Here is a 12,170-nt window from a genome sequence, read left to right as displayed (position 1 = left end):
CACAGTGCCTCCCTGGCTAGGGGTTCTTGAAGCAGATCCGAGTTCCTAGAAAGCCTGGGCGAAAAGGCCTGCCTGTGTCCAAGATGCTGTGGGCATGGGCAGTGTAAAGCAGGAAGGCAGCCTGGGGAGGAGGGAGGAGGGAGGAGGAGGTGGCCCCGGAGGAGGGAGGAGAGAGATGGGCATGCTCCTGGGGCTGACGCTGCAGAGGCTGCCTCACCCACCTACCCGGTCTCCAATGCCAGCCCCTGGTCATGTGTTCACTGCAGCCCAGCCTTGTCAGTCCAGCTCCAAAGCCTTCTCCTCCTCCTCCCCTCCTCCAGGAGGCCTTCCTGGGAAGTGACCTACCTTTTGGTGCATATTACTGTCTGCCATTTGTATTGCAGTTTCTGTCCCTATCTTATCTCCCTTCCTGGACTGTTGGCTGCTTGAGGACAGGATCCATGTATGTTTCATGCCTTATCTTCAGTGCATAGCACAGGGCTTGGTATTCAGTAGATACATAATGAATATTTGTTGAGTAAAATAAATGGTGGTGGTAGTGAGTGACAGTGAATGGTGTTGGATGTTGGTTGTAAATGGTGGCTTATCACATGCTAGAGGGCAGAAAGTAAATGGTGGTAAATACTGGTGAGGAGCAGTCGATGGTAGTAGTTGTTGCTGTTGTTGGTCTGTGACAGATGGGGGTAGATGGTGGTGGTGGGAGGTGACGGGTGAAGGGTGGGGCGGATGGTGGTGGGAGGTGATGAGTGAAGGGTGGGGGGTGACGGGTGAAGGGTGGGAGTAGATGGTGGTGGGAGGTGACGGGTGAAGGGTGGGAGTAGATGGTGGTGGGAGGTGATGACTGAAGGGTGGGAGTAGATGGTGGTGGGAGGTGATGGGTGAAGGGTGGGGGGTGACGGGTGAAGGGTGGGAGTAGATGGTGGTGGGAGGTGATGGGTGAAGGGTGGGGGCAGATGGTGGTGGGAGGTGACGGGTGAAGGGTGGGGGCAGATGGTGGGAGGTGACGGGTGAAATGTGGGAGTCGATGGTGGTGGGAGGTGACGGGTGAAGGGTGGGGGCAGATGGTGGTGGGTAATAAATGGTGGGAGGTGGTGAAGTGGGAAATAGCAGTAGGTGGTAGCAGGAGAAGGAAGGTGGCAAAAAGTGGCAGTGGTGCTAAGGGGCAATGATGGTGGAAATCCTGGGCAGTGGTGACTTCTGCTTATGCCCCAGCCCTCTGCCCTTCCCTAGGGGAAGTTGGTCCAGCTCTTGGACTGTCAAATTCTCTGATGCTGTGGCTTGTTCCTTTGCAGACTCCATCGGGGGCCCCTTCCCTGTCACCTCTCACCGATGCCACCACAAGCAGAAGTACTGCCCGCCGGTGCTGCCCGGCGGGGGGCTCCCGGCCACGCCACTGCTCTTCCATCCACATACCAAGGGCTCCCAGATCCTCATGGACCTCAGCCACAAGGCCGTCAAGAGGCAGGCCAGCTTCTGCAATGCCATCACCTTCAGTAACCGCCCGGTCCTCATCTATGAGCAAGTCAGGCTGAAGGTGGGACCGCCCTCCCTGTTCCCGTCACTGTGTCCCCCTGGGGCCTCTGGACTTTCCTGCCAGGCACCGCCTTCTGCTAACGGCCATCACTACCCCTTGCCCCTTCTCTTTCCTCCCTACCGCACTTCTACCCATCTTCATCCCTCCTCTTTCTCTCCCCTCCTCCTTACTCCTTTCTCAACCTTCCCTGCGTGACAGAGAAGGAACGGGAGAGGGGAGTGGCCATGGGCAAGTGATGGGAGATGATGGTGGGAGGTGAGAACTAGCTCTCACTCGACTGGTGGGGGCTCCTGGAGGAGGGAGAGGAGCCCAAATAGCGGGTGAGCTGGGCGGTGTGACTCCCCATAGGAGTCTGTCTGGGGGTGGTCTTCAGAGAAGGGCACAGCCCCTTCCCCTTGGGCTCACTGACGGTGGGGGAGAGGCTGGGCTGGGGGCTGTCTGAGGCCAATCCCCTGCCACCCAGATCACCAAGAAGCAGTGCTGCTGGAGCGGGGCGCTGCGGCTAGGCTTCACGAGCAAGGACCCGTCCCATATCCACCCTGACTCACTGCCCAAGTACGCCTGCCCCGACCTGGTGTCCCAGAGCGGCTTCTGGGCCAAGGCGCTGCCCGAGGAGTTTGCCAACGAGGGCAACATCATCGCCTTCTGGGTGGACAAGAAGGGCCGTGTTTTCTACCGCATCAACGACTCGGCCACCATGCTCTTCTTCAATGGGGTCCGCACAGCCGACCCGCTCTGGGCCCTGGTGGACGTCTACGGCCTCACGCGGGGCGTCCAGCTACTTGGTGAGTGCCTACTCCCTCTGGCCCCTTAGGTGCAGGGCACACTTCCGGTGCTGTGGTCTGACTCGACTTGGTTCTATCAGGCATGGGGCTCCCTCCCCCACTGGTAGCAGCCCTGGGGCTGAGTGGGCACTGGGACAGCTCTGGGAGCCTTGATGTGAACTGCAGAGCATCCCTTCTTCCAGGCCCACAGCTGTGGCAAGTGGAGCCTGGCGAGATTTCTGCCCTCTGTGGTCCCTCAGGTTGTGCCTTCGAGCAGTGTGCGACCTTCATGATCATGTGTGGCAGCCTCAAAGACCCCCTCACCCCCAGGACGTAATTAATGTTAATCATCATAACTATAGTTTACAGAGCATTTACTGTGTGCCAGGCACTTTGTTATTGCCGTTCTCGCAGCAACCCTGGGAGGCAGACTCCCTCACTGGGCCCGTGGAAGTGAGCCTCAAGCTCAAAGAAGTTGTCATTGGCCCTAGGAGGCGCTGCAAGGCTCAGCCCCAGGTGAGCCCTGGCCCCTGGGCTCTGCAGCCTTCCAGGAGGTCCAACCCCACCTTAGTCCTTTTTGCAGGGATATGGGTGAAAGGGGTAGGAGGGGACAGCAGAAGGCACGAGGGGGGCTAAGACTCTTCTGGCTGCTTCTGGGCCCCCATTGTGAGTAAGTCTACTACAGGGGAGTGAGAGGGCAGACATCCTGTGGGAGGTGAGGAGGAGGGGCATGAGAAGGTATTCTAGGGCTGCTAAAGTACCAGGCTTCCTGGCAAGGGCACACACAGACCCTAAAATGCCAGGGTTGGAAGGGGCCTCAGAGTCTCACACTTCCTTGGGTCTCACAGCGAGTTGGTGGCTGAGGTGGGGCTGGAATCCAGGTCACCTGACTCCCAGTCCAGGAATCCCACTTTGTTGCACTTGAGCATGTGTAGGCAAGTGTGTCTGCATGTGCCTGTGCACACATAGACTGGGTACAGGTCAACCCATTGGCAAATTGGCTGTGTCTCCAGGAGGATCCTGGATGAACCTCAGCTTTTCCATCTGTAAAATGGGTTGGTAGGAAAATTAAATCCAACTAAAGAGGCTATGAGTAAAGTGCCCAGCATAGTCCTGGGTACCAAGTCGATGCTCAAGCCAATGCTTGCTCTTCCCATCTCCCATCCCTGCCCCACGTCCCTGCAGAGAAAACTGCCATGGAGGTGGTGGAAAAATGTTTTTTCTTTTTGTCCTTTCTGACTTCAGAGCCTAGAAACAGTGATGCTCTTTTTTTTTCAAAACACTTTTATTTGAGTAAAAAGATAGTTAAAAAGAAAAAAGCCTGTGAAAGTAAAAACAAAGAAATGAGTAATCGTTAGAAGTCTTTCTGTGTGAAGGAGGGATCCATGCCTTACCCAGCTAGTTTCCTCTCCAGGGTGGAATCTTGTGCCTGGTGTGTACAGGACCCTCAGGAATATGTGCAGGGTGGGTAGGGGAGAGCGGTGGGATGGATGGATGACTTGTTAGATGAAGGAAGGGGTTGGGGGCGTGGCCGAGGTAGACCCAGCCCCGCTCACAGGCAGCCCCAGGCTCACCGGGCGTAACCCAAGAGACAACAGTAAGTCTCTGGACACTGTGGTCGTAGGATCTCATCCATTTGCCAAGACGGTTTCCATCCAGTTATCTCATTTAACCTCTCAGCAGCTGGCCCTGGAGGGAGTGATTATTATCCCCATTTGTCAGGGAGAAAATTGAGGCCCATGGAAGGCCTGTCCTGTCCGTGTACGGGTGTGGCAGAGCTGGGACTTGAACTGGGTGTTCTGATGCCAAAAGTAGTACCTTTCGCATTACCTGACCCCTCCCCCTCGCCCCCCCCCCTCCACCAGCTGCCGTGGTGGGTTTAAGCAGGAAGTCAGAGGAGGCTGAAGTCAGTGTGGGAGGATGGAGTCTAGGAAGGCTTCTTGGTGGAGGAGGCTTAGACTGGGCCTACAAGTTCCAGGAGGGTTGGGATGGGGGTGAGGATGAAGGGGACATACTGGGTGAGATGGGACTTCCAAATCTCAGGGGCTGAGGGAGGGGCTTGGAGAGTAATCTTGAAGGGCCCCACCCTGGGGCAGAGCCCAGGCACTGACCTGGCCCAGCCTCTTTGACTATAAATGGGTTTTCACGCAGTATTTTCAGTTGCAGTTGGATTTCCTGTCAGCCTCCTCTCTGTATACCCAATAAGGCCAAGGCCCCAGCTGATTCCCATCACAGCTGTAAATCACCATAATCCCTGGGCATTTTAAAACACTGATTATGGCCCCTAAAATGAATTAGCAGATTAAAATAGCTCCTCGATTTGCTCTTCCTAAATTAATTTTTTTGTGTGAAGAAAGGAGAGACCCACCCAAGTTATCTTCGGAGGTGGGCCCGCTGCACTAGGCCCTCATTCCGTGCCCCTGCCCCCGGGACACACCTGCTGCCCTGTGTAGTCTCGGGGCCCATTTCCCTCCCCCTCCTCCCCACTTCTCATCTCCCCTCTCTCCTCACCTGCCACGTCACTGCACCTGTGTCTTTCTGGGCCTCTCTCTCTCTCCCTCCACCCAGATCCCGCCGGCTCCTCGTCTTTCCCTCGTCTTCCTCCTCAGCTGAGTTTCTCCTCTGAAGAAGTCACTCTCTGTCTCGGGGGCTCTGAGGATGGGCCTGTCTTTCCTTGGGTGATTGTCCCCCAAAACCGTGGCTCATCGTTAGAGATTACCTGCCAGGGGATTACCTGCCAGAGGCCTGCCCCCTCCCCTCTTGCCTCCACCTGGAACCTGTGGCCAAAGCCCTCCAAGCTCCTCAGCCCAGAGACATCCTGGGCTCCCTGGCACATAGTAGGTCCACAAGTCAGGCCATGGACAGATTGGCCGTCTTCCCGCCACAGAGTGGAGGTAGGGGCTGGTGTCTCTCCCTGATGGACACCTCCAGGTGGGGTCCCCATCCCCGCCCCCCACTGCCCTAACCATCACCTAGGCCCCCTGATGCCCGTGCCATGGCCCCAGCAGACCTGCTTCAGGCCTTCCAGGCTCCCTGTTACGCTGGAGTTCACAGCAGATCACCCTCTTCCCTCCGGGTACCCTGGCCCAAGCCCAGGCTGGTATCTGCAAGAATAACAGCTTCCTACCTCCAGGAAGAAGGACCTGCCAGCAACTAAATAAATACAAGTTTTATGGGGTGATTAGTACTTGGAGAGATAAGTTCCTATCCCAGTTTTCAAGGTCTCCCTCCTCCTCTCAGAAGTGTTGGTTCAGGAAGAGCAGCTGTGGATCCTGGCAGAAAGCTGGTGAGCCAGGAATTCATATGTAGGGTGTTCCTGCGCACCCCGCTGTGCCCACCACAGCCTAGGTGCTGTGCGGGGGTCGGAGGAGACACTAGAATTGGAAACCCAGCCCCTCTCCTTAAAGAGTGTTTATGTTGGGGGACATGCCATATGACTGCTCTGAGGTGACCTAAATCCAACACTGCAAAAAAGTGTGGCTGAAGAATAAAACTGGCGGGGGGGGGTGGTGGTGTGCAGCTGGGGAGCAGTCCAGAAGGACTTCCTGTAGGAGATGAGTTTCAAGTCAGAAACCAGGGCAGGTGAAAAGAATGGACCGGTTGAGGAGGAACAATTTAGGCCAGACAGGAGGGGTGTGCATTGGCACAGAGGTGGGGAATTGGCGGTCAGTCGGGGAGCAGATCCTTCAGGGGACGGGCTGAAGTGGGAAGATAGTGGATGACTTGTGGAGAGCAGGTGTGTGCCGGCGTGGGTATGCTCATGCATCACAGAGGAGAGAGCCAAGAGAGTAGAAAGTTTCCAGCAGCTTCTTGCTGTCAAGTTTTTCAGTAAGAGGAAATGTGGCCCAGAGATGAGGAGGGGCCTACCCAAGTTCTCCCAACTAGTCAGAAGCCAGGCTGGGCCTGGAATTCAGACCTCCCAGCTGACGTGGGCACAAGGTCAGTGTGAGAAGACTTACTGCCACATCAAGATGTCTGTGGCTGAGCCCAGGAGGGTGTTAGGAGGCCATTAGGGGGGCTCCCAAGGACTCATGGTGTCATCCTAGGTCTTGGTAAAAGACCCCACCTGCCTACTGAGGAGAAGGATGCACAGAGACTCTCAGGGTAGCTTTCTGGGGGCCAGGCTGCTGCCGCACCAGTTTCTGGGGTGGTGGGCCAGCCTGGCTGCTCAGCATTGAGAGGCCTGGGCCTCTCCGTAGATAAGGCCTGGGGTCAGGTCTCTGTCCCGGGTGTGCCTCAGCTTGTGGTACAGAGCGTGAGGCATCCTGGCCGGCTGAGGACCACACTGCCATCTGGGGCTTCCGCTTCCCAGGCTAAACCAATATTTACCTTCAGCTGTGGCTGCCAGGGGCTGAGAGGCAAATATTGGTTTAAGGAGCCTGAGCCAGGCTCTTGGGATGGAGAAAGAGCTGAGGATGCTGATAGTGATTTCTTCCTTTTTGATGGTTTTCATTTCTTTCTTTTTTTTTTTTTAATTTTATTTATTTATTTATTTTTGGCTGCGTTGGGTCTTCATTGCTGTGCACAGGCTTTCTCTAGTTGCGGCAAGTGGGGGCTACTCTTTGTTGCGGTGTGGGCTTCTCATTGCGGTGGCTTCTCTTGTTGTGGAGCACGGGCTCTAGGCGCGCGGGCTTCAGTAGTTGTGGTTCGCGGGCTCTAGAGCGCAGGCTCAGTAGTTGTGGTTCGCGGGCTCTAGAGCGCAGGCTCAATAGCTGTGACATGTAGGCTCTAGAGCGCAGGCTCAGGAGTTGTGGCTCACAGGCTTAGTTGCTCTGCAGCATGTGGGATCTTCCCGGACCAGGGCTCGAACCCATGTCCCCTGCATCGGCAGGTAGATTCTTAACCACTGCACCACCAGGGAAGCCCTTCATTTCTTCTTAGTTTAAAAAAAAAAATCTTGCTGTTCTTTCTGCTTCGGAGACTCTTCCAGGTGCTTCTTTTTTGCTCACCTCAAATTCTGCCAGTTATGTCAAGGCCCAGTACCAAACCCTCCCCTCCACCAGGGAGCCTTCCCTGACTTACCGTGTTCTTCGTGAGCCTTCCTCTTCCTGAAGCGAGTGGAGGTCTAAGCAGTATCAGCAGTTCTGCATCATATATTGTCCTCTTTAAGAATACAGTAGAAATCCTTTTTGTCTATATTATAAAGTAAGTTATTACTGTACCTATTTTGCAGATTAGGAAACAGAGGCTCAGAGAGGTCTGATAACTTGTCCATGGTCACACAGCTTGGTGGAGCTGGGACTTGAGCCCAGAAGTGTGGGCTACATTAATTCCCAGCTTCTCTAAATATGAGTCTCTCTGGTCTCCCTATTATGTCTAGATACCCCCTCAAGGGTGGGGATTTTGGCCCCCTTATGTCTTCCAGAATAGAGCTTGTGAGAGCTCCAGGCATCAGGGATCAGCCATATGTGTTGGGCACAGATAGACCACCAGGGCCCCGGCAGAGTCAAAGAGGGGCAGTGGGTGACCAGCGTCCTGTTTCAGTGGTGAGGGTAGGTCTGCCTGCCTTGTAGTTCCCTGAAGGCTCTTGAGGGCTTTGTTTGATTCTGTTGTTCACAGTGTGCTCTAGTTTTCTACCAGAATGAATATATATAAAGTGCAGCCATATATAATTGCCAATATTTGACTGTTTGTAATGTCCAGAAATGGCAATTTTATGTGTTTCCATCTAGTATCTCTTTGGCCCAAGATGTAGTTCTGGGGACCTTGGAGAGACCTGGTGGCCCAGAGTGGGGTGTGTGTAGGGGAGGAGCTGGGGCCTTGTAGTATTGGGGACAAAGCTGTCATTTTCAGAAGCAGGAGACCTGACTGAATCGACTCCAGTTGGCCATTCACTAGCTTTGGGCAAGTCTCTCAGCGTCTCTATGCCTCAACCGCCTTGTCTGTTATTTGGACATAATTATACATGCACCATGTACCTCACAGATATTCTGTGAGGCTCACATATGTAAAAGTGTTTCTACAAATGGGAAGGGCTGTCTTTTTCGGTTAAAAAGGAATATCTAGAAACACCAAAATAGACAGTCCCCTGCCAGTCCTCTCATTGGAAGAGGGAGCCTTAAAACCAAGTCCCTGTGTCTGGATGAAAGTCAAACCATGCGATCTAAACTGTTTCTTGGAACAAGATCTGTGGTTCTCCAGCTGGGTTCCTTGGAGCGCTGGGATTCCCCAGAGGCATCTCTGAGGCAGCTGAGTGGCAGGACTCTTTGGCCACCTCTTAGACTTAAAGCAGTTTTCCGTTCCATTGGATGAATGATTCCACTGCTTGAAAAAAAAGTTTGAGAACCACCAGACCAGATGATTCTGAGAATCTATACATCTAAGATCTTGAAGATTCTATAAACCTGAGAGTCTATGGCTCTGAGTGATTCTGGGACATTCTGTCCTGCCCTCTGCGAGTCTCAGAAAGTGTGTTTGTTTCTCCTCGCTTTCCCGTGGTTGGGTTTACATGGAGAGTGTGGAGGTGGTGTGGGCTCAGGGCACTGCCCAGAAGGGTGGAGAAACCCCTCGCCCATCCAGGCCATGTACCCGTCCTCCTGGCTCCTTCTCCTGCTCCACGCCAGCTGCGGACCGGCAGGAGGATGTTTATGGACACAGTAAATGGGTTGGCGCGCCTTCCAAACAGGGGCCAGCAGAGATCTGCCAGCCGGCTGGGCGGCTGCAGGCTGACCCGTGGTTAAAGATTATCCAGCGCTGCGGATGTGCGAATCTAAACAAACAAGACTGGGGCTGACGGCAGGCCCTGCTTCAAAGGAGCCTCTGCCCCGGTTCCCAGGCCCTGCCTTGGTTACCCCGCACTGGCCGGCAACGTGTGAGGGGCTGAGTGGGTCTCTGGGCGGGAGCTGGCCCTGGTGTCCTCCACCTGGCGCCTCTTCCTCCACTCCTTTCCTTTCTCTTCACTGGTTTTGCTCAGACTGTTCTCCCCAGGCATTTGCTAATGCAGTTTTCCCACCCGAGTGACTCTCACTTCTGTCAATCCAGACCCTCTTGTCCTTCAGGGCCTGGGTCAAATCTTGTTTTTCCTGAGATGCCGTCTCTGAACAACTGTGACTGTTAGAAAAACTTTCCTTGCATGGATCCAAGTGTCCTGTACCCACTCCTTGGGGCCCCCTCTGAGCCTTCTCTTCTTTAGGATAAATCTCCCTTTTAGGATAATGCTGTCCAACTGAGGCTAAGAACTTCTGTTTCAGAGCGAGTCAAAGTAGAGGATAGATGGTCTTGAGAAGTGGTGAGCTTCCTGTCCCCAGGGGCATTCTAGCCAAGGCTGGGTGAGAAGTTGGCAGAGATAAACAGATTTCCTCATTCTCCTCTGAGGTCCTGTCTTACCTGAGGCACTAAGAATTTTGTAACAAAATTGTACTCAAATATTTTCATGCCTCCAAGCTTCAAAGCTCCCAAGGGCTACTGGCTCTCCAGGGCCCAGGTCCTGGCTCTCCCTCTCCTTAACCCCTGCCCAGGGCTGGGCACACAGGGGGTCAATGAGTAGGTGCCCTGAGTGCCACCCTGAGGGGAGGAAACCCTGGCCCAGGCCTCCCTGCCCTTTGCAGGGCCTGGCTCTTTCTGCCCGGGCCCAGGGCATCTGCAGAGCCAGCGCCAGGCACCAGATTAGGCAGGGGCTGAAGACTGACAAGTTCTCTGCTGAAAGATGGGACACGAGAGGGGAGCCAGCTTTGCAGCTTCTCCCGTGGCCCTGTGCCGCCCCTCCCCTATCACAAACACCTCCAAGTGGGCAGCTGTGTGTCCCAGGCATGGATTAAATAACTTGTTGCATCAAACGTGGGGCCACCCCACTGCTTGGGGGTCACAGGCTGGCCCTCAGGGTTTTCCAAGCTGTACCCCAGGGTGCAGTCCTGGGCTGAGGTTCAGCCCATGGTTGTTCTCCCCTGGCTTCGGGGGCCCGGACCCTTCCCTGACCTCCAGCTTGATGTGGACTCACATCAAGGTGATGTGACCTTTGCCGTCCCCTCTGTGGAGGGTGCTGTGACCAGTTCCTCCATCTCAGGTTTCATCTATTTCAGGGCCCCGGGCAGCCGGGCACACTGATGGGATGGTTATTTTGGAGCTTGCTGGTGGCCTGCAGCTGCTCCTGACCCCGAGGGGTGGAGGGGATGGGAGAGAAGACATGCTTGGGCTGGGCACTGGCCCCAGAGATTCCATTTTTAGCTGTTTCCCAGCATCTCCTGTACCTCCTCTCCTAACTCCTGTGATATTTCAACAAAGGCCAAAAGGACCTCTTTCCTACCCCTTCCCCTCTCTCTCTCTCTTTGCCCACTGTTTCTCCTCCTTTCGTTTCTAATCACCATTTGTAGCTTCTCCTTCCTGGTCTTTAGTCAGTAATGTCATTCAATGATTTTGCCCTGGGTGCTTATCATGACTGATGCAAAGTCCTAGGTTCAAAAAGTTAGTTGTCTGAGTGCAGGTGGACCTGACTTTGGTTGATAAACTCAACCTGAGCAAATGGTAATAACTGAAGTTATCAAGTACCCAGGTGCCAGGGGCTTCTCAATCTACCTCTGATCCCTGCGATAACATCGCAAAGCAGGTAGTAGTACCCCTGTTCTCATGGTGAGTGATCGCGGGCTGGAGGACAGTTGCTTACCCACAGGCCACCAGCCAAGTGCTGGATCAGACATTTAAACCCAAAGCCCATGCATATTCTTCTGAACCATGTAGCGTGGAAGCAATAACAGTGGCTCATATTAACCTCGTGATTATTATGTGCCAGGTACTCTACTAGGTGCCCTAGGTACTGTATTCCACCTTGTCTTCTCAGCATCCCTTCCGAGGGGAGTATTAGAGTCCATATTTTATACCAATAAGTAAATGCTGATTTCACTGCTAAAGAAGAGAGGCCCAGAGGGGTTAAGCTATTTGCCCAAGGTCATACGGCCAGGAAATGGCAGAGCTAGGATTTGAACCCAAGCTGATGACTTCAGCGTCCTTGCACTTAACTATGCTCCTGTCTTGCCTACCAGTATATGGATTTTGTTAACCAAAAAACCTAAAATACTTTTAGGTTGCATTATGAGAAGTTTAGTGTACTTATCAGGGGAGGTGTGATGGCCGCATTGTGCCTTGAGCTGGTCAGGGCACATCTGGAATACTGAGTCTGGTTGTGTTCATTGTCTAAGAGGTGGGAAGGTGTGTGGGGAGTCTGAGTATTCCCTGAGGAAAGCGGTCCTCAGTGTGGGGCTGAGAGGCAGCCCCAGAGGTAGTAGGTATAAATACAGGGAGGTCATGACTGAGTGAGCCCTAGAAAGTAAACTGTATAAAAAGCAACTCGTGATAGGTGTGTGTTTATATGTACAGATTTGTGTGGCGTGATTGTTTTATTTAGGTTGATATGCAGGCTACTCATTTTCATTATCTAGCAATTTTGTATAAAAATAGCAAGTAATTTGTAAACACTGCCAGAATATTTTCTAGCTGGTTTGTAATTTTTTAAGAGTTATTTTGTTTGTGTTTGTTGTCATGGTGGCGGTTCTTGTGTTGATCTTTATTGTAAGTGTAGATCTGTAAATTCAAATGCAGTATTTAAAGCTTCAGCATGACACCTTGTGTGTATGAGAGGAGGGATTTGAAGGAAGATGCCTTGAAGAGAGAGTTGGGTGGCAGTTGTCAGTTGTGGGAATTTCTTTTCCTATGGGGTATGTGATTTTGTCAAAAGGAAGTATTTCTCCCAAAATTGGGAGTAGGCAAACTACCAATCAGTTAAGCTTTGTGTGTATGCTAGTTTAAAAAAGATAATATGTAATATAATGTTAAAAAAAAAGCTTTTATGGTAGATTTTGTAAATTTGTTACAGGGTAACCTGTTTTCTAGCTGTGATCTTACCACTTCAAATGGGTGTAATTTGAATACATTTTGTATGG

The 12,170-nt window shown here is 53.0% G+C and overlaps 1 protein-coding gene across 3 annotated transcripts in view; it reads left to right on the top strand.

Moving 5' to 3' along the window:
* Positions 1 to 12,170, top strand: part of NEURL1 (neuralized E3 ubiquitin protein ligase 1) — a gene marked incomplete at its 5' end in the record, with an annotated part of 82,372 nt that overhangs the window by 60,244 nt on the left and 9,958 nt on the right. For 2 of the 3 annotated variants that reach the window (XM_081228447.1, XM_081228448.1), the window contains 2 exons: positions 1,293 to 1,534; positions 1,998 to 2,319. In XM_081228447.1, coding sequence (XP_081084573.1) covers positions 1,293 to 1,534; positions 1,998 to 2,319 — 564 coding nt within the window. Of the gene's footprint in view, positions 1 to 1,168; positions 1,535 to 1,997; positions 2,320 to 12,170 lie in introns of those variants that run through there. The other variant, XM_081228446.1, reaches the window with a different exon arrangement.

This window comes from Mesoplodon bidens, assembly GCF_964165515.1.
Source record: "Mesoplodon bidens genome assembly, chromosome: 1".
Lineage (NCBI taxonomy): Eukaryota > Metazoa > Chordata > Mammalia > Artiodactyla > Ziphiidae > Mesoplodon > Mesoplodon bidens.
This window is presented reverse-complemented; position numbering and strand designations above follow the sequence as displayed.